Raw genomic sequence first — 21515 nt, 5'->3', positions numbered from 1 at the left:
ACCTTGCACATTCTTTCTCATCAAGAAAATATATTATGTATTGTCTGCTGTATTCAGAAGTCAATTAAAAATAGTGACGGGTGATTAGTGTTGTTCAGACACTGGGTTGTCATAGTATACGTGCAGGTTACGTCGTTTTGTTCATTAGGCAGCTTCAGGTCAAGGGAGTTTTACAAAAATCTGACCAATCGAGCCTGCTTACTGTAATAGAGAAACTCAGATATGGACGATTTTCATCCATAGGCAAATTCGTATGACTACAAAAGCAGTCTAGCACACGCGAAATACAACGATGCGCTCTTATTCTGATGTCCAAAAGAGTAATTACTTTTCCAGGCGCATCTTATAGGATCTATATCATTCTTTTATACATGTTACTAAAGAAGGGCTGTTTCTTAGTTTTCATCCTCCTTTAGTGTCTAACAAGGGAACAAGCAAAACTGCACTACGACTGCAATGTTTTTAAACGCCCGCGCATCTGTTATTCATGTGTCACCCGAAGTTGCTTGTTTGATTTTCTCCCTATCGAGCACTCTCATTGGTTCTTCTCCTTCCTAAGGTCACCAAATGAACGATACACGGCATCGTGTACGGGCTATGGAAATCGCAGTTTGCGCAAGAAGAGTGCAGAGAAAATGTATACTGTCTCCAAAGGGCCAAGTAAAATCGTTGCTAAAACGAGGCGAGGTGCGTGATAGGATTAATAAGCGATGCGATTGAAAGTCCTGATGCCTATAATGTGATCTTCCCCGCCTGTCGTCAAGCTGAATACATGAAAATAATGAAATTTTATTGCAGGACTTTCACACTCACAGAACATAGAAAGGCTGGAAACACTGAGGGACCAGACGAAAAAGCCCTTGGACTCCGATCAGGGTCAAGTTATGAAGTAAGTGAATAATTGGATGAATATTGTATTTGTTTGTTTTGCCAAAGTTTACGACGACCTGTTTAGCAATCGTTATCAAACACTTAATTATTATGTAATGCTAGGTCCAGATATATAATACTGGAAGATTTATCAAGAAATCGCTATAATTTACCCCTTTTTCATTTTATAGTAAAACCAAACGGGAAGTAGTGTTGTTAGGTAGCCAAGGTGTTTTAGAGACAACTGTTTTCATCGGAGTTAGTAGTGCGCTAATTTGGGTCCTACGCTGTATAGAAATAAAACACCGTAGAATGTATTGGAAAGCAAGCGATATACTTATGAATATTAGGTTTATTTATATTACTTCTCGAAGAGATTATATACTAGAAAATTCTGCAGCGTTGTTTTGTTGTTGCAGTGTGCCGAAACCCGTGTTCCACAGTGTGAATGGAAAACGATCCAATAATCAGAGAACGCAGCAAGAAGTTATTAGTCCACAACACGCCGAGCTGATAAACTTCGTTTGTGAATGTAAATAATATCAATATCTCTTGAAAAGTACAAATTATGCAAATCACCCGAAGCATATGTTTACTTCTTGGTTAATGAATTTTTTTAAAAAAAATATTAGCAGAGGTTGTGCTGTATATTTTTTTACATTTTGTTTTGTCGCAGGGGAGTTTCGAAATAAGGGAAAGTTTTTTTTCTTTTTTTTTTCTTCGAGAATTATTACATTTATGTAGGATTTTGCATACTGGACTGAATTAGGTAAGTTGTTTAAATACCTACTGCTGAATTGTCTGAATGTTGGGGTAAACAGTACAAACTGGTGCAATTAAGGTGTCTGAAGACATTATTCCGCAGCTACAGAACAAATGCGTGATAAATGTCAACATTTTTATTTTGGTTGGTAACAAACAACAATTGAGGCACTCTAGTGATACTGTAGATTATCCAGGAGAGAGAGGGGGGCAAAAAAACCACATGAATTACTAAACAGAAAAAAGTGCTCTTTATGCTTCATTAGAATGTTCTGTTGTGAATTTGAGAGGTAAAAACAGGAAATAATGTGAGTATTGATTGATTATTAAAAAAGTACAGGGAACAAGAGAAACTTTCATATAGCATTGAGTTAGTTGGTTTCATGTTCCAGGGGTAACTTTGTAGGCTACAGTAAATTATCATGATGTGGTTGACTTTCTGAAGTGAAGAAACAGAAAAACCTGAATAAGTTGTAGAATAACAGGAAGTACGAAAGGTTCGTAAGACCTACATCAGGTGTACATAATAAGCACAGTTGAGTAAAAGATGTCTTGCTGCTAGGCCAAATACCCGTTGTGGCAGTTATCTGAGTTGAAAGAAATATGAATATTATAATCTCATGCAAATGAAATTTTTGATGGTTTTTTTCGTGACTTCATCAGTCCTGACTTAATATTTCTGTAAGCCATGTAAATGAACAGTTGAGCTGACTCAAATGAAATCTCCAATTTATTACAAATTGCTGATATTGGGAAATGGGAACATGTTAGTTTTGGCCTCAGCCTGAGTATGAGAGTGTGATTGCAGAATCCTGAAGATTTTAACAAGAGAAAATGTTTGGGAAAGGCAACAATCACACAGTGTAGACTCACTGTGGATACAGGAGTCATAAGGTCCTCTTTTTAACAGCAGCTACAGGCAAGTATTCTTGAATGAAGTTAAAATATAATTATGTGTATATGAAAAAAAATTTTATCCCTCTAGATAATCAGGTGGTTGCAAAATGACTCAACACCTTGATGGCCCCTTTGTTAAATTACCCTCTGGTAATGAAAATTTGAGCAGGTTGCTGCTGATAATAGCGGAGTATTTTATGTTGATTGTGCCTCTTACTGTAATTGAGAGTTAGGTAACATTAATCATGGATTGTATCTAAATAGAAGGAAAAAGTAGATAAGATGGTGGTATTGCAGAAGTGTAGGTATACCCATTGTCAAACAAGGCAGCTTTCTTGTAATTATACTAAGGGGGAATTTTTAATCAATAATTTTGGGATTTGATAAATTAAATCTTGAATACAGTTGTAATAATGGGAGGCCCCTGTGAAATTTGTAAGAATACTCTGGAAAATAATTTTTTTTATTTCTTCAGAACATTGAAGAATTGATGAAGTATATAAAAATTGTATGTGTTTATACGATTACCATAGTATGGAAAGTGGATGGGTTGCATCTACCGATACTGGATGTCACTTGGACCTGTGCTGTAATTATGTGGTGTAAGGTTTCATTAATGTGTGTTGAGAAATGGAGCAGAAGTGCTCTCTCAGGTTTTCTTGGCATGAATGGACAATGATGTGCTCCCAGGAGTTCAGCAAAGTAATTGTTTACACTTTATGTACAATATTTCAACTACGAATGTACTAGTCGTATTCAGGTGCTGTGAGCTGTTCTGTTATGTGTAATACTTGCATCTTGGAGTCCAGGTGCCGAGTAAACATAGCAGCACAACTCGCAGCACTTGAAGAAGATAAACTATCCCAAGAAAGCCCACTTCTAAAGTTTCATGAACCCTCTGTAGAAAATGAATGCAGGAATATACTACGATCCTCTGTGTATTGCTCACATAGGGATTGTGAGGACAAGATTAGCTTAGTTACAGTGCACACAGATGTGTTTGTGTGGGAACAGGAAGAAGCCCTAATAATTGGTTCAATGGAAAGTATCTTCTGCTGTGCATGTTATAGAGGTTTCCAGAGTATTGATGTTGATGCTGACGGGGTCAGCCATTGAAATATTGTACATAAGGTGGAAATAATAACTGGGCTGAATACCTGGAAGCATGCCATTAAGTAATAGAACAGAATGCTGACAATATTTCTTTTGTTTTTATATTATTTCTTGGGTTTTTGATTATGGTAGTTGACTGACCTGTGGTGCTTGAATACATTTGTGTACACTGTCTGAACTATAGGCCACACTGAAAATTTCTGCAACCAATTACACATTGTTTTAAAACTGTCTTGTGTGGTTGTCAGTTAGTTTGTAATGTGTTCATCTTCATATTTCACAAATTATGAAATACTTTTATTTTCATTTTCATTTGATAAATGCAATAATGACTGTAAAGTTCAAATAGGTTAACTGTGAAAATAAAATGTGTCTGGTTCTGTGAATTCTAAGATCTAGCTTGTTGTTATTGGTAAAGTATTTGACTATTTAGGACAGGTGATGGTGAGACTAATCCATCTTGAAGTTGCGAATCTGTGCTTTCAGAGAACTATTAGCTGCACACACAAACTTTATGGCGGTGTTGATGCCTAGGCAGTGAAAGAGTTCAGTGATCAGTTTCAGTGTGCCAGATTTATCTTGTGATTGGTATGAGCATAATCTGTTTTACTACACAGCATTTTGGGGTCGACAGAAGCGTCCGATCCCACGTGTCAGCTTTGACCCGTGACGTAAGGGTGTTGTCGTGTGTGACGTCATGACGGCGCGGAGTTTGGTTTGAGTGTGGCTGTCTCCAGTACTGTTTTATCTTATTTTATTTACTTTTCTGATCTGTTCATTCTATCTCGTGAGTTTTTTTTTAATTTAAAAACACTTATTACTTATTTTAATTATCTGTTTCCTCCAATTTCTGTTTTAGTTTATTATATTTATCTTTCTGATCTGTTCGTTCTATCCCGTGAGATTTTTTTTTTTTTTTAAAGACAAAAAACACTAATCAGCTACTGAAGCATCTTTATCTTCTATGGGTTGCATGGGTTACGACCCCTGGGGAGGTGGGTGGGTATTCATGCATGGCTGTCTTCACTTACATGTCGTAGCTACGCAAGGCATCTAAATTTGTTTATATTTAGTTTGCCCCCCCACCCAAAACACCCCGTTTCCCGCGCTTGTCCCGTTAGTTTCATTAGGCTTCTTGTGGAAAGTGTGTGTGTGTGTGTGTGTGTGTGTGTGTGTGTGTGTGTGTGTGTTTTTCGATGTATTTTCGTCCTCACAATGTGTACATAACGACTTCATATGCACCATATTGGAATCGTGGTTTATGGTCGTTTCCGCCATATTTGTGACGTCATGGGTCAAAGCAGACAGGCGGGCTCGGACGCTTCCGTATTTCCGCATTTTGTTTAGGATTTTAACATTGGTATTAATACAGATAATCTTCATAAATGTGAAATTTCTCCCAGCACATAAAATGCATAAGATATGGTAGACAGGCACTGTAGAGAGACCAAAATCATCCTTTACAGATTCTAAAAGGGTCCTAATCATAGGCGGCAGTCAGGAACCACATCTCCATAGAATATGACCAGTCCTGTTGGAAATACTTCCTGCATAAGGCAAATACACCATAAACTTTGGTGTCACCTTATTATTTTCGACTCTCTCCAGACACACAATTCATCATCTGAGCAACACGCATCTCATCTGTCGTTCACTATAACCATTGTAGTGAAAGGTGACTTTGAGGTGGACTAACTTGGCTGACAAATTTTCAGGGTCTGAGATTAACTGGGGTCTTCCAAGCCAAAGTATTATTTACATCTTCATGATGACCTGGAAAGTAACAACTATGTCTGAAGAGTGACAACTATCAGTCTGAAGATATTGATTTGTATATATTTTTTTTAAACACAGGCAACACTTCCAATAGAAGTGGTCATATGCTACAGAAACGTGATGTGAAACGTACGTTTTGACCACCGTCTAAGATTTGGGCCCTGTCTGGGATCTGTTGATTTTAGTTTGCATAAGGTGTGTGTTGACTGTATCCCTTGGAGTTGGGGCACATCATACACTGATAAACAGTAGTGAACATATTTTGCCAGCAGAATCAGTTTTCATTGTAGATGGTTAGGGTCATTATGTTAAAATCTTTTGTATGGTCTGAATCAGTTCGTTAAAATAGAAAGATTTAGATGATACCTTTTCGCTGTTTGTTGTATAGGATAATGATATCAGAAACTCTTTCCTCTTGTCTGAACATTTGACACGAGTTGTTTTTTTGTTTGTTTTAACTTCAAGAAAACCTATTAATTTCTTACTTCCAGTCTGAATTTGTCTCTTGAGTATCCAGACCACTCTCTCCAGATTTCTGTGTCAGATCCTAGAGACTTTGGAATTATTATTATTATTTATTCTTTCTTTTCTCAGATGTTATATCTGGTCAAAAATGGAAAGTGACGCGGACCTTGGTCAAGCGTGACTTCCTTTTAACTGTACGGTATATGTTACATTGCATTTAGGAACTTTCGGGTAATTGAACATGTATCAATAATTACAGATTTCTGTAGTTGTATATATAAGTTTGGATGTAGCTGTATTGCGTTGATGTACTGGTGGATATTGTGTGGTATGACTCCTGTAGTTGATAGTATAATTGGTATAATGTCAACTTTATCCTGATGCCACATGTCCTTGACTTCCTCAGCCAGTTGGATGTATTTTTCAATTTTTTCTCCTGTTTTCTTCTGTATATTTGTTGTATTGGGTATGGATATTTCGATTAGTTGGGTTAATTTCTTCTTTTTATCGGTGAGTATGATGTCAGGTTTGTTATGTGGTGGTTTTTTATCTGTTATTATTATTATTATTATTATTATTATTATTATTATTGCTGTTATTGCCAAGGTTCCTAGATTGATTCATTCAGTAGAAATCTGAAGAGTATTGCATGCTAATGATTTTTGTCTGTCCGCTACCAACATTAATGATTTATGTTGCATATAAAATCAGCCAATTTTGGGACCTTGATGATTCAAATTTCTCTGTTTCTTTTTCCCTTAGTTGAGTTTACCTGTACCCTTGTTAACAAATACTATAAATTCTAACAGTTTTATATTTGAAAATTTCACGCAGCAATTAAGCAATTCTTACTGAGTGGTAATTATAGTACGCAAACATTCTCAGTTTACATGTTGTCTCAAGTCTGGGCACAGTTTGAGTTTTCAATGAAATTCTCCATTGTCTTTGTTGGGAACAATTGTTGTGGCTGCTGCTGTGGTAACCGTTCATAGCCCATAGGCAGCTTGAGGCTGATCCGTGCATGTCATGATTATTACATAATACTGCCAAAGGATTTGTCTGTGGCTGTGTACTGGTGGTGGCTGTGCTCTTGTAGGGGCATAGACTATTCAGTACATTCCTGTATGTCTTCTCAGTGTTGAGAGCTCACTTTCAGTGACTAATAGAATTATACCTGCTGTCCCAATTGAAGTTGTTCTTGCATAGCCATAGTTTTATTGCTTCTTTAACAACAGAATCCCAGTGTGTAGGAGTGTGGGACAATATTTCTATTTCAGCAAATCTTATTATGTATTTATTTGTAAGACTTTGTTCAGCAACTGCTGAGGGTTACAGTTTTATGCAAGGATGTCATAGTGAGAATCTTCGCTCTCGTCTCTTACTTCCTCACAATATTTGAGTCTCATTGAAGCTGAGTGGATTACAGTTGCCTTAACTGGTAGTGCTAGTTTCCAAAGTTGGTGGCAGGTTGCTTGCATTTGCACGGGTCACCATCAATTTCAGATACTTAAAATTAGTGTCCTTTGTCCAAACAGATTTGCTGCTTCTTTTTTAACTTAATCTGAGCCATGACATGAAAAAAATCATGTATGTGACATTACAAGTAACAGACTTCGAATGAAAACTTTGTGCAGATGTTTTGGGTTATTTACTTTTATACTGTGTGTCAGAAAAAGACTGCTTAAAATTCATATGACAAACATACAGAGGGTGATCATTAAAGCCATTTTTATACAGTTGTTTCTATTTCTGGTAACTTTTATTACTTAGATACGTTAGCAGGTATACATTATAAGTTTAATGAATATGTAATTTAATTTTTTAGTAAGTCTAACACCTCATTTTGATTCTTGAAGATTAGTTACGAGAAACTTTTGGTTCTCATATTTAATGTAATGTACTCCATTCTGAAGATCTCATTCTCTCACCATTTTGAAATTTCACCACTGTTTGTAAACACATACGTGAAAAACATAGTTATTGTTGGAAAAAAAACAACAAAACAGAATGGGTGTTTTTTAGAGTTGGTGTTTAATACAGTTTTTTTTTCAGATTTTAGTAAAACTGAGCAAATGTTACAGCAGTATCATGCTACATATCAAATTAATGTAAACCAAACCCTTTATAATGACACCAGTTTCAGCTTGCTCTCTGAACAGTGAACAATGTTCATTTCTTGAAATTTAGAACCAAATGAGCTTTCACATTTTTTTATTTTCTGTTGGCTATGGGTCCATATAGTAAACAAAAATAATAAACAGTGGGGTTCAAACCTTTGATTTCATATTTATTATGGACTGATACATTATCAGTGCTTATACATTGTCACAATAGTAGCAGTTGTGTTGTGATGTATGGTTAGGTTGTCTTTTTTTTCTTTTCTTTTTTTTTTTTTCTTGCCCCTCTGCTAATGCTTGGCGTGAAAAACAATGCATTCATGTGTGTGTGTGTGTGTGTGTGTGTGTGTGTGTGTCAGCATTTCACAAGACAGACAGGACTTGTTTGTCCACTCAAGGAGTGGAACCTTCAAGGAAGTGTTCCCCACACACTGCTCTGCTTCCCATTATAGTCATTGTGGTGGGTGGGGCACCGCTTTCTGGTTGAAAGTCTCTTCGGGTTTGTTGCTGGAGCCTCAAAGCAATGTGATTCAATATTTGGGAGATGCAACTGTTTTTCATCTTCAGGAGAATGCGGCTGCTGCCGCTGAGAACTCAGGGGGCTCAGCAGGAGTGGCAGCAGTATCCTCCTGAAGGTGGCGAACAGTTTGATCACCGAAACATTGAAGAATCAAGTTGATTTTTAGGATCTGGTCACAAACCTGAAGAGACTTTAAAGACTTATTGCACCAGGAAAGCCTGTGAAGTCATACTCCTTTCTGCTGCAGTCTAGAAAGGTATAGCAAATAATACTCTATGTCCAGAACAGAAATTATCCTTATATTTCCACATTCCATACACAGGGTGTATGCAGGAAGTCTGGTTGTCCACATAATTGCATAATTAACTGAATTTTTGTGAATATACATTTTTACTGTTTATGTTATATATCCTGAAAGTACTTCCTGGCGTATTAAATCTGAACAGTGTGCTGGACTAGGATTTGAACCTAGAGTGTTGCCTTTCATAGTTAATATGGAGGTTGACTGAAAAACCACGTGCATAGCTGTGCACATTAGTATGCCACATGACTAGCTGGTACTCACATCCACCTCAGTTACAAGATTCACAAACATTTCAAAAAATGTTCTCGCACGTTCACATGGATTACACTGGACACAACTGGATGGGGTACACATTTTGCACCCTGGTTAGGGAAAAGGGGGCGGCAACAGTGACAAGCGGCTTATCTGGCCAACCCTATACCAGTAACGTAGCCAAATTCAGATTAACATGCCGACATGGCTCAAAGGCAAGAAAAACAGAGGAGACTTTTACTGACAGTACTGTCCAGGTATGACTCACTTACAGAGACTTTACAGTTTTACCTCCGCCAGTACCTCTCTGCTAATTTCCAAACTTCGCAGAATTACTCCTGCATATATACCTACAGTTAGCATGTGAAATATTTTGAGTAACGTCATCTGTTCAGATTTGATAATCAATTACAGGACGTTCTTAATTGTAAAGAACTATGCAGCTATTCTTTCAAATTTCCACATTTTGTCAGTCATTTGCATTTGTTTCACACCCCACACAAATGAACAGTATAGTGCATAGTGGATCACTTGAGAATTTTGTTACAGTAATCCACATCTGCATATACAGTCTGCAAGCCACTGCGTGGTGTGTAGTGGAAGGTACTTCGTGCCAAGACAAGTAATTTCCTTTCCTATTCCATTCCCAAATGAAGCAAGGGAGGAATGACCATCTGTATGTCTCCACATGAGCCCTAATTTATCTTATCTTGTTTCCATGGTCATTATGCAAAATGTAAGTGCTTTGCCTATTCCCTAAACTTTTTTAATGGTGTCTCACAGAATGTCATCTTCCCTCTAAGGTACCGGTATCAAACCTAGCAGCATGCCGTTGAATTGCTTCAATGTTTTTCTTTAATCCCAACTAATAGGGATCCCAAACAGTCAACAGTTAGTCACACAAGTGTTCTATGCACGCTGTCCTTCGTAGATGTGCTTCAGTTTCCTAAAACTTTTCCAATAAACTGAAGTCGACCATTTGTCTTCCACACTGGCATTCTTAAGTGCTCATTGAAACCAGTTTCACTTGTAAATCAGTATTAATACTACTATAATCATAGACTGCTGTGTCATTTGATTTTTAACAGCATACCCCTGCTCCATTTGAGACTTCTAACAGCTTGTTTAGACCAAAGCCCACCCCCTCCCAAAATTTGGCCAGATTTACTGCATCTATGAAATAAATGCAGTGTGTGAATTGAGTGATAACATACTGGTGTAACTAATCATTAGTAGAAGTCCATAGTTTTTTGTACTAATGGGCACTTTCTAGACTTGGAGTGTACATGGTGGTCTTCATAGTCTGTGCTCAGTGCTATTGTTTTATGTTATATATTGCTCTACCCAAAGAGTTAACAATTGTGTTATCATTTCAGCTTGGCATAGGATATGCAAAGAATATGAGCAAGAACCATCAGAACATGATCGAGGTGAGTATTCCTCTTGCACCTCAGGACTTTGATTTTGAATTGTGTACGTACCTTTATACTCTAGATTAAGGTTAGTCCATTTTATTACTTTGTCTAATTTTCTTTTCTTTTGTGAACTCCACATAAATATATATTGCAATTTTTAGTTAGGTTTTGTCGTATAATTGGATTATACTGTTCACACATTCCATTTTCCCCATTTCTGTTCACAGGTTCTAATCATTGTATAGTCTATTACAATGATGGCGAACGAAGTCCAGTTTTACAGGGTAAGTCTATATGAACCAGATAACTGACAATCTGTAAACATATGTCTAAATACTTGCTTCAGCATCTATACTTCTGTTAATTTAGAGCTAAAATTTAAACACTGGGAACATTTAACAGGGTTTGTATTGTCACTTTGGCACCATTAAAATCTTGACTCCGAATAAAATTTGTGCTAATAGCCCATGAGAAACAAAGCATGATTTAGACATGTTGATGAGTTTATTTATTCTATATGGAGGCCATGTGGGTGGGCAATGATAGGAATAAACAGAAGAATAAAAATAGCCTAATTGCTTTTGCAAAGATAAATGGAATTTTCCAAACTAAGTATTCAGTAAATCTGTGAAGGGAAGTTTACAATCAGTGTGAATTATCAGTTTTGACTTATGGCAGTGAGACAGTTTAATGTGAAAACAGTTCAGAAATTGAAAGTTTTTCAGTGACTGATGGACACACAAGTGTTTTAAATTACTGGGGAGTCATGAAAACAAACAAATGGATCAGGGTGCAGACTGTATTTGAAGAAGTAATGATGACTATAATGAAAATGAAATGATGGCAGCAGGGCACATAGCCAGATGAAGAAATGGTAAATGGACCAAGGAAGTTCTTTGCGGATGTGAAGCGGTAAGAAAAGTCAGAGACAACACTCTAATGGAAGATATGTAGACAACATATGTAAACATGCAGAAGAAATGTGGAAGTGTTTAGCTGAAGACCATAATGCATGGAAATGTCTGGAGGAGGCCTTTATTCAGCTATACAGGTCAGAATGCTGGCAACAATATAGCTAAATGCTACATTTTCCATTGAACTTTATCAGGATGCTGGGAAATTCACAACTGAAAGAGGAGACAACCAAGGAGGTTCTGTATCACCTAAACTTTTCTCGGGAGACACAGAGAAAACGTTCAGATCCTTAAAGTGGAAAAAAAAAAGATTTTAATGATATAACTGAGAATAACTGTACCACCTTCATTTTTGATGACGACATTGCACTTTTTGCATCTAGTGCAGGTAAAGTTACACAGTGAGTGGAGCAATGTAATAAAGCAAGTTTGACTGAAGTCCATAAATCAATTAATTGTGATGTATAATCAACATAATGGAAGCAAACTGGAGTAATACAACACAGTTATATAACTAGTGGATTAATTCTGAATGAAGCAAAAGAAAAGTAAACCAGAAGAGTAAAAATGAGCTGAACTGTTTTTGAGAAGGTAAACATTGTTCAGAAGCAAGGTCTTAGGGATTTTTAAAACCAGTTTTGTGTTATCAAGTGAGATATGGAATTTTGATGTGGAAATCATTCTTAATATGAAGATTACTTGTTAGGAATTACTAGAAGAGACAGTATGACAAACATATGAATCGGGGTATATTCTGGAGTGTAAAAGTAATTATGACTGATGTGGTCTAGATGGTGGCTGGTAGTTATCTTCCAAGAGATAGCAAGGAAATGCAGTCACCTCGTAATGGAAGGTGGGTAGGTGACACTAGAAAACTTAGGAGTGAGGTGGACTCATAGCAATAAAGACAGTAATGCATAAAAAAATTGTAGAATATGTCTGTATCCAGCAATGGATGTCAAGTGGGTGATGTTTATGTTGAAAGGTGTTATTCCAGAAGGGGATCGTGTGTGTCTTCCATCTGTTGAATATGTATGCTGGGTGAGTCACGAGGTTTTCCCCCGGTTTCTGGAGGGTATTCCTTAGGTTACTTGGAACAAAAAATGTAGTTAAAGTAATGGGATCAGATCCATAATTAAGGAGCTACAGCAAAAGGCAAGGAAAAACTTTTATTTTAGGATTTCACTATCTAAAATGCGCATAATAATTAATTTAAACAATTTTTAGCAGTTTCTTACATTCAGAGTGGATTTAAAGCAAGCGTTCAAAATTTTCTCCCTGCATGTGAAGGCAAAGATTCCCATGTGAGTAGCATTTTGTAATTTCACGTGCTTGTTCCTTATTGGTGTTGCGGCATCAAAAATGCATTGTACCAATTCTTCTCATGTTTCCATCTTATCTTCGTACACGGTGTCTTTCATCCACCCCCAGATGCAGTAATCTAGAGTTGTTAAATCTGGGGATCTGACAGGCCAGTTGATAGGGCCCCTCGCGACCTATCCATCGATGTGGGAATTTCTGATTAAGATAAGCTGTTACCACATGGTGGAAGTGTGCAAGTGCCCTGTCATTTTGGACGAACATGTGGCATCTTGTTTCCAGAGGAGTACCTTCAAGAAGGTGCAGTAAGACTTCTTGTAAAAGGTTACTGTACATCTGACCAGTTAAATTTTCCAGGAGAATAAACAGCCCCAGTAACTGTTCACACACCACACCACACCAGACATTGACACTGAATCTGTGTTTGAATTGAGATACTATCGTGGTATGGGGATTTTTGTCTGCCCAGACATGCATGTTGTTGTTGCAGGTTGTCTCATCACTGAACATTATGAAGTGGTAGAGCTACCAGTTTCAATTTAACCAGTTACAAAAGTGCAAATGTTTGGCACAACTATGTGGTCCTAAATGTTGAACTTTCTGCACATGAAAAGGATACAGTCCATTCTCATGAAGAATCCTACATACCTTAGATTGTGAAACTTTCAACCGGGTAGCTAGGCATCTTGTACTTGAGCGAGGACTGCGCTCTACTGAATTAAGAATGTTTTCCTCTTCTTGAAAGTCACGATGTCTTTCGGAGTGAATATGAATACTGGGAAGAGTACCAGTTTCCAGCAATGTTCAGTATGTTTCACAAAATGTTCGGCACTCAGAATCCTATAATTAGGATACCAACGGTGATATTCTGCAACAGGAGCTTTTGCATTACCATCATAGAAACCCAAAATGTACACCCTCTCTCCATACTCCTGCAATGAAAACTTGTATGGCATTGCAAAGTGTACTGTACACAGGAGACTATAACAGTAAACAGTGACTGCAGTATCGACAACGTGGTTGTTATGCAAATGTAACACTCGCTGCACTTGTCTACCTAAGACTGATTGGGTGTCCTGTGAAAACAAGTGTAGTGCTCCTTACACCATGGTATGTTTTGGAATTCTGTTGTAGCTCCTTAATTATGGATCTAATCGCATTACTGTATTTGTGGTTTTTGTTTCAAATAACTTAAGGAATAACCTCCAGTGACCGGGGGGAAAACGTCGTGACTCACCTTGTAGATGTAGATGTAAAAGTTCAGAAGGTTGATATACTAGGAATTTAAAAAATAATAATTTATCCTCTTACACTCATTGCCAAAAAGGTAAAATAAACTCTTGTCCATGCAGCGAAGAGCACAAAAATTATTTTTAATGTGTCAGAGACAATGTAAGTTAATGTTGCTCATCTGTTTTCATTAGTTGCACATAGTAGTTGTTGCTTAAAATGATATTTCACAGTACATCATGTTTGTAAAGCAAGATATCATTGCCTTTTGTTCCACAATGCCATCCATCTGTGGCTGATGTTAAAGGCTGTAGAATATCTCATAATTGACATTGCACTGTGTATTCAGCACAAAGTTAAATGTTCAGTAATGGGTGGTAGGTGGTCATGCTGTCCCAGCCACCCTAAACTTGATATGGCTGCATGTAATCAATCATGGCTGGAATATAAAAAAAGAATGGTCTACTAGAAGGCTCTTTGCATTAGATCTTGATGTAAAAGTGCAGTGGAAAGAGCTTTCCAGTTTCATTAGTATTGTGTTTTGAAATGTCATAGTGCTGACAAGTATGGGATCACAACTGACCTGTCCACAGATGGTAGGGCAGATCATGTTGTATCTGGTACTCTGAAGTATGTTGCCAAAATACTGGTTGTCATATTAAATAGTAGGGGAGTAAAACACTGTTGTTTTATAAGGTGCATAAGTGTTCATATTTTATAGTTCAAAATTCTATCACATTTGTATATTAATGTAGGCTGTTATGCCTAGCTGTGTTCTCTATTTCTGTTGCCTTGATAGTTTGCAAGAGGATCTTCAAACTTCATGTGGGGTATACTCTGCTTATTATGTGTGCATCTACTATTAATGGAAAATGAGTCTTGCCATGGGAATGCCACAGTAAACTTGCTGTTGCTAACAGCAAAGAATCTGTCATCACAGCTTACCAGCATTTACTTTCGGATCAGAGAGAGGATAACTTTCTCAGGCAGCCTTTTTTGAACTGAATGCAGCGTGAAGATTATTGACTGAAGTGAGTGCATTATTTGTTACTCCACGTGAGAGTTTGGATCCATAATTTGGGATGTGCTCCAGGACAACTTACTTAATTACTTCCTACAAACACAGTGAAGACTAAATAAGGAGCTGCAGTAACTCTAGACTACTCACAGTTGTTGCAGTATAAACGAGTGTGTGCCGTCCTCAGACAGGGATGATGTCCACTTTAAGAGCAGAGCTTAACAGCATGACTGTTGATTTACGTTCTTTGTACCACACCTCATGGACATTTGGAGTCTCATACTGTAGCTTTACTTTCACCTTTTAATCCAAAGTGGTCAACTATACAGTTAATGTTGATATAAAGTGGAATGAACTGAACCTGATTTTGAACTTGTTAGATGGAAATATTATATTTGTAGCAAGTGTGAAAGAGATTTATAAATGTGTAGTAAAAATTGCTAATAATTATTATAGTTGGTCCACTTCACAATTTACTGTTGTATTCTAAAATTGGACTTTATCCTGGATCATTGCTAATAATAGACAGTGTTGTACCATATGGGCCATCCAGTACAGTGTCGCCCTACTAGACCTTTTCTTCTGCAGTTCCTACGTCACAAAGACTCTCCCTTGTCTAAACTGGCACCCTTATGTTCCTGGGGTCTTGACATTAACAGAATCCATGTATTACTACTGGTTGAATTACACAGCCCTGTCTTCTTTTTTTTTCTTTTTATCCACCCAGCACCCTGTTTACAAGTGCATGGATAGTGAGATTTCTTACCATTTGTGTAATTTCACTTACCATTAGGCCCCATGTTGTAACATTGTGCTCTGCCCTGTTCAGCCACTGCATCTAATTTCACTAACTGTACAAGAAACACTGCAATTGAGCACCTGTAATTGGCAACTTCACCACCCTAACAGACCTTCCATCTCACTGATGAAATTAACCACTCATAATCATGTAATCTGAAACCACAGTTTCTTTGTCATTTGTACTTTCCTATACTTTTAGGTGATGCTGTCCCACCTTGTGCAGATATTGTGACATTACACACTGCTGGCATACCCCTGACAATCACAGCTCTACTCCTCCCCTTTCCAATAATGGTATCAATTTTGGAAGACAGTATTTTTGTAGCATGCTCACACATAATGCTAAAGAATAAGTATCTTACATAGTCATTTTAAGTTTAGTACATACTGTGCACTGGGAGTTACTGCAGATTGTTTAAAGTTTAGGTATGATAAGGCAAGTAAACAATGTTCCTTTATTACATTTACCAACACATATCCTCTAATTCTTCTTGACTCATTAGTATCGTGTGCCACACTGGGAGTCTAACTCAGATCATGGTTATTGTAGGCAACACTGCATGGAGTAATTAATAATAATTTCATGTTGCTCAGTGGCTTGGTGAAAGTCTTTTTAACTAGGCATCAGTTCTGTTACTTGCATGTCCCTAACCTACCCCAGTTGTAAAATCAGGATAAGGGACCTACAGTTTAATGTGGAATGTGAACTACATGTTGTTTCTGGCAAATCTACACATCACTGAGAAGTGAATGCTTGGTTAAAAGCAGACTGGGATTTGATCCCACAACCTTGTGGCTTCCAGGCACCAAATTTTCCAGTAGACCACCAGGCATGATTGAGTAATTTAAACTGGACTTGTGATCTGACAGTGGTTAAGGCACTAAAAATGAGTCGCACCCCAGTCTGGCCATCCTGATTTAGGTTTTCCATGGTTTCCATAAATAAATTAAGCTAAATGCCAATATTGTTCCTTCCCCATTGTTGTCCTGTAAGAGCTTGTGCTTCATCACTAATGACGTGGTCAGATAGACATTACAGTCTAACATTGCCTCCTCCCTTCATCACACTCTGATAGAAAGTTTGCATGTTAATGCCCCCCCCCCCCCAACTTTCTCAAAGTTTCTCATGGCTCTTCAGCATTTTGTGATGGGCAAACAGCCCTATAGGAAAGGATATGCTTTAAAATTGCTTAGCTACAGTCTAGGCGATAGCTTAATAATGAAATATTCACTCTGCAGGTGTGTGTGTGTGTGTGTGTGTGTGTGTGTGTGTGTGTGTGTGTTTTTTAGTAAGCAATAAATGATGGTTATTCATAGTTTTTTAATGTAATAATACACCACAGGGGAAGAGTAGAGCAAGAATGTAAACAGCTTATAATTTCGTATTTATCTGATGATTGCATAAAACAAAAATTTGAATGTTTTTAAAGTAGATGTGTAACACAAATAATACTTTTGTTTAATTTTGAAAGCTGAGTGTAGAATTTAAATGTTCTGTTGTCTTCAAAATAAACTGCAACCCATGAATCTTCTCTGTTGAACTGCTCAACATGAAAGCTGAATAAATTACAAGTACACACTACTGCAGGACTCCACATTCTCTTGAAGCTGTTCCAGCTATGACTTTGCTCTACCACTAATTTTATAAAACTATAAATTAAGTATTAATATTATTTTCTTTCATTTTTCAGATTTTAAACCATTTGACCTCGAATCTTGGTGGGGTAAACGATTGTTCAATAACATCACAAAATCTATATAAACAGTCTTTTCCATGAGTAAGCAAAATGGATCGCAACAACACTGCTCAGACTACTTTGTGCAGTTGATGTTGATATTACAGCAGACAGTAGGCTCACATCTAGATGATTGAGAAGTGATATCTCCTTCATGAATTGGGCAGCTGGTAGTGTGTGGAAAATTTGTAGTGGCTCTTACCAGTAGCACACAGTGCCATAGCCGAGCAGACAAAAAACAAAACTACATGACTTGCCAATCATCACTGCAGTTCAGCTGTGAAACATTCATTAACTATGACTGATATCTCCGTGTGGTGTAAGTGTAAGACTAATAACAAATATTTCATTTGTGTGATTCCTGTGTGAACTAGTGCAAGAAGGACATTTATCTCATTCAATCCATAAAGGTTCTTTATGCAGAAAGTGACATTGGACACATACAGCTACCCTGAAGAAATTAAATGTAAGGATGAATCAACAGTGAAATACATTCACAGTATTTGTAATGCACCAAGTCATGTTGTTTCGTTTGTGCTCCAGCTTCTGGTGCTGCAGTGACTTGTGACGTGGTGAGATAGTGATGAGAGTGAGAATATAGACTAGTCCTTGTAGCAGCCAAAGAAAGCAAGAAGTTTCCACCTTAAATTTTAAAAAAATAATATGTATGCTACTAGTGCTGCAGGTGAGGAACATTGTAGTTACTTCAGTTTTATAATGGACAAGGTGTAAAATTGAAGTAATTCTGTGTTCATCAGACCAACAGATGCCTTTGCAATACTATTTATTTGCATCTTACAATCAGTGTGCACCAAGATATGTATATATTTTAATAATGATGCAGGAAGTTAATAGTAATGTTGTTATAATATGAAGTCCCTTGTAATGACAAATGAGTTTGGCATGAACCATTGGTTAAACATTTCTGAGTTTCCTATAGTAGTGACATAATATACTGATGATGAATTGCAACCCTTAAAGCATTTAAAATGTTAATGAGAGTTATTTTTTGATCTTTACTGCATTTGAAACCTCTTTGCTCATAGCTGTTGTTTGTTGCTTGTTTGATGAAAAAGAGGAAATTATACTTTGAAAAATTTTAGATGATGAACTTTTCTCTGATTGAGGGCAGTAACATTGTTACTTTTCATACACCACTGCCTTAAATGTTGTGAATTATAAGTTTTTTTTATAAATCTATATTTTTCCTGTATTTGTTGATTTTATATGAGGAATTTATCAAATGTTCACAGATTTATATATGTTTATACTTCATAATTGTACAATAATTATGACATATAATATAGTCAGTCATTTATTACAGAAACACTTTAAAATTTTGAATGTTAAGTGTATGTAATTTTGCAGATGTGATCTGAAATTGTTAATGCACCAATCATATAAGATTGAAATATGTTCCAGTGAAAATTTTAATCAATTTGTATACAATATTTTAGAGAGTTTATGATTATTACTGTGTGTTCCACAGCATCCTCCGAAATGAGTTGTAGAGCTATTTCAAATGTACTTGAAATAAGTCAAAACATACCATATGTATAACTTCTGCCTGATGGTCGATTCTGTAACTTAAATTTTTGTTTCAAATATTTGAAAACTCTTTGAGGTAGCTAGTAGGGACTGAACTTAATTAATATTAAAAAAAACACTACCAAGGTGTTCTGCACAGGAAAATAGGGCAAGTTTGTAGTGTGGCTCTCTTTCTACAGAAAAGTAGCAGATATTTGTGCTAGAGCATTGCAGTAAATGTGTTTACTTAACAAGAAACCCTTGGAGTGTTTTCAAGTTCAGTACAAATCAGTGCAGTAGAAACCTCCAGTAGTTCCTGTTAATTTTTTTTATCATTTTTGAAAAAATAGTTACATGTTGTTGCTTATGAGAGTTCCTCATACTGGCTTAATATCTGTGTATCACCATTGAACATAGATGAATACATTGCCCCAAAGCTGCAGTTCATTGTGCATGGACAGTTAAAAGTTGTACATTGTCTCCCACTCCCTCCCCCCCCCCTCTCCCAATCCCATACCCTCTCCCCTCTCTCCCTCCTCCCTCCTCTCTCCCTACCTCCCCCCCTCCCCCCCCCAGATAGAGAGAGATAATAGGGAACAAAGGTATCTTGCTTATATCTTTTGGAATTAGAAATCACAGTTAATTTTCTTATTATTTGCACTATACATTTCATCTGTTGAATGCAGGTGATAGTTTACAAATCTATTATCAAAAATGAGACAAAAAATAAGCAATTTCTGTGTATAATATCCATTGTTTTATAACTTTTTAGTGTCATATAAACTTGATTTTTAGGACTGAAAGGGTTTTGTAATCTTCAGAAGGTGGAAAATATTACTATTTTTACCTGTGATATACACTTTCTTCAGCAAGAAAATTGAACAATTTGGATTGTTACACCATTTTGTTCATTCATAATGGGCACATTGTTCAGGACACTGTATTGTAAAAGTGTCACTTAACAAAGAAATAGATAGTTTTCATATTCAAAGTTAAATTAAACTGCAAAACCTGTGAATGTCTCAAAAGGGAGATTTTGTTGTTGTTGTGTCTTGCAAAAGATAGGTAATATACGACATAGTACAAATATTAAGGGCGTTAGCATTTCTGTAGTTTATCTTGGCGCTGAAGAGCACTGGCTGACTGCTTATATGTTTGAAAGAACTGTGAAGATAGACGTTTGTGACAGTTATGGACATAGTACAGATGATACTAAATGCTTTAGACAGATCTCGTTGATAGTACATGTGCCTGACAAGAATAGCAATAATATTAATAAGATTGATTCGTACCTTAATAGTGGTAAAATAAAAATTTAAAGATTTTACTTTTTCTGGAGCTATCTGAAATGAAAGTTCTTTTCTACAATGTTATATTGTTCTCAGCTGGCTGCTGCAGGAAATAAAAGACAGTTGTTATATGCTTGTACTTTGTCTTTATTTCACAGACTCCTTAGTAACTGGTTTTTGAAGCAAGTTTTTGAACTAATTAAAGATCAGTGCAAGTCATTCTAGATCATACCTGAAATTTTTTGTAGTTATAGTACTGCTCAGTGGCAATTGTGTTCTATTCAGATTGATTGTTATCATTATTGAAATCTGCTGCAACTTGATCATTGTTGCTAAAGATGTACTGCAGAGACAAAAATTGTGCTTCTTAATGCAAGATGATGATGTGCTCAATGTAAATTTGGTACATGGCATAGTTATTGGTAAGTTAGTATGAGTAATAAAATATTATTGAGCTACAGGAAGATTACGTGTGTGAGATGGAAGGCGAGAAGGGACCTCTTGTTGGAGAAGTAAAAAACTTTCGATTATGGAAAAAATAATTTTTTTTTGCATGATAATTTGATTTACGCCATTCTGTACATTCCCATATAAATTTGAAAGTTGTTTGACTCCAACGGGAGTCAGTAATATCGTTAAAAGCAATAATGTTGGTCTTCTGAAAATGGCGCTTATTGGAAATAAAATTGACCAGACACGATGCCCATTTTCAAAATCTCGCAGCTGTGTATGCAAAACACCAAATAGCATCTCTTAAATTTTAGAGGCATTTTAAGGGGCTCAGAGTAGTTTTGTATAAAAGAATGACGTTTTGTGATTAAAATAATGCCAAACAAGTGACCCTTTTTATGTTAATTTATAAATGCCTACAAAATATTGCCAATTTGCCATTGGCCACAACATAAAAATGTCAGTACTTTGTCAAAACAAAGCAGCACAGACTTCACTAATTTGTCACTTTGGGACCAACGTACTTTGTCTTAAATCGATGTACACTGCAGTTTGCTAGTGGTCTGAAGAGGTTAAACACATAATATGCAACATTAACTTAAATACCTAGGTACCATTTGCCAAAAGACATTTTAAGGGCAATATATATACTAAATTTCTTTCTTAAATATGTACCATTAAACAATGGTAATAAAGTGAAACATTAAAATCTATTCTCTGAAGACACATCTTTTCCATC

At 36.5% G+C, this 21515-nt stretch overlaps 1 protein-coding gene across 1 annotated transcript; it reads left to right on the top strand.

Annotated features, from left to right (window-relative positions):
* Positions 1-564: 564 nt before the first annotated feature.
* On the top strand, positions 565-20850 carry LOC126253015 (MAPK regulated corepressor interacting protein 2). Its single transcript, XM_049954073.1, has 6 exons — positions 565-687; positions 799-889; positions 1290-1402; positions 10453-10506; positions 10719-10775; positions 17466-20850. Exons 1-6 carry the CDS (start codon positions 636-638, stop codon positions 17534-17536), a joined length of 438 nt encoding a protein of 145 aa, XP_049810030.1. The 5' UTR covers positions 565-635; the 3' UTR covers positions 17537-20850.
* Positions 20851-21515: the final 665 nt, after the last annotated feature.

The sequence above is a fragment of the Schistocerca nitens genome, chromosome 4 (genome assembly GCF_023898315.1).
Source record: "Schistocerca nitens isolate TAMUIC-IGC-003100 chromosome 4, iqSchNite1.1, whole genome shotgun sequence".
NCBI lineage: Eukaryota > Metazoa > Arthropoda > Insecta > Orthoptera > Acrididae > Schistocerca > Schistocerca nitens.
The sequence above is the reverse complement of the archived record's forward strand: the minus strand, read 5'-3'. Positions and strand labels throughout refer to the sequence as shown.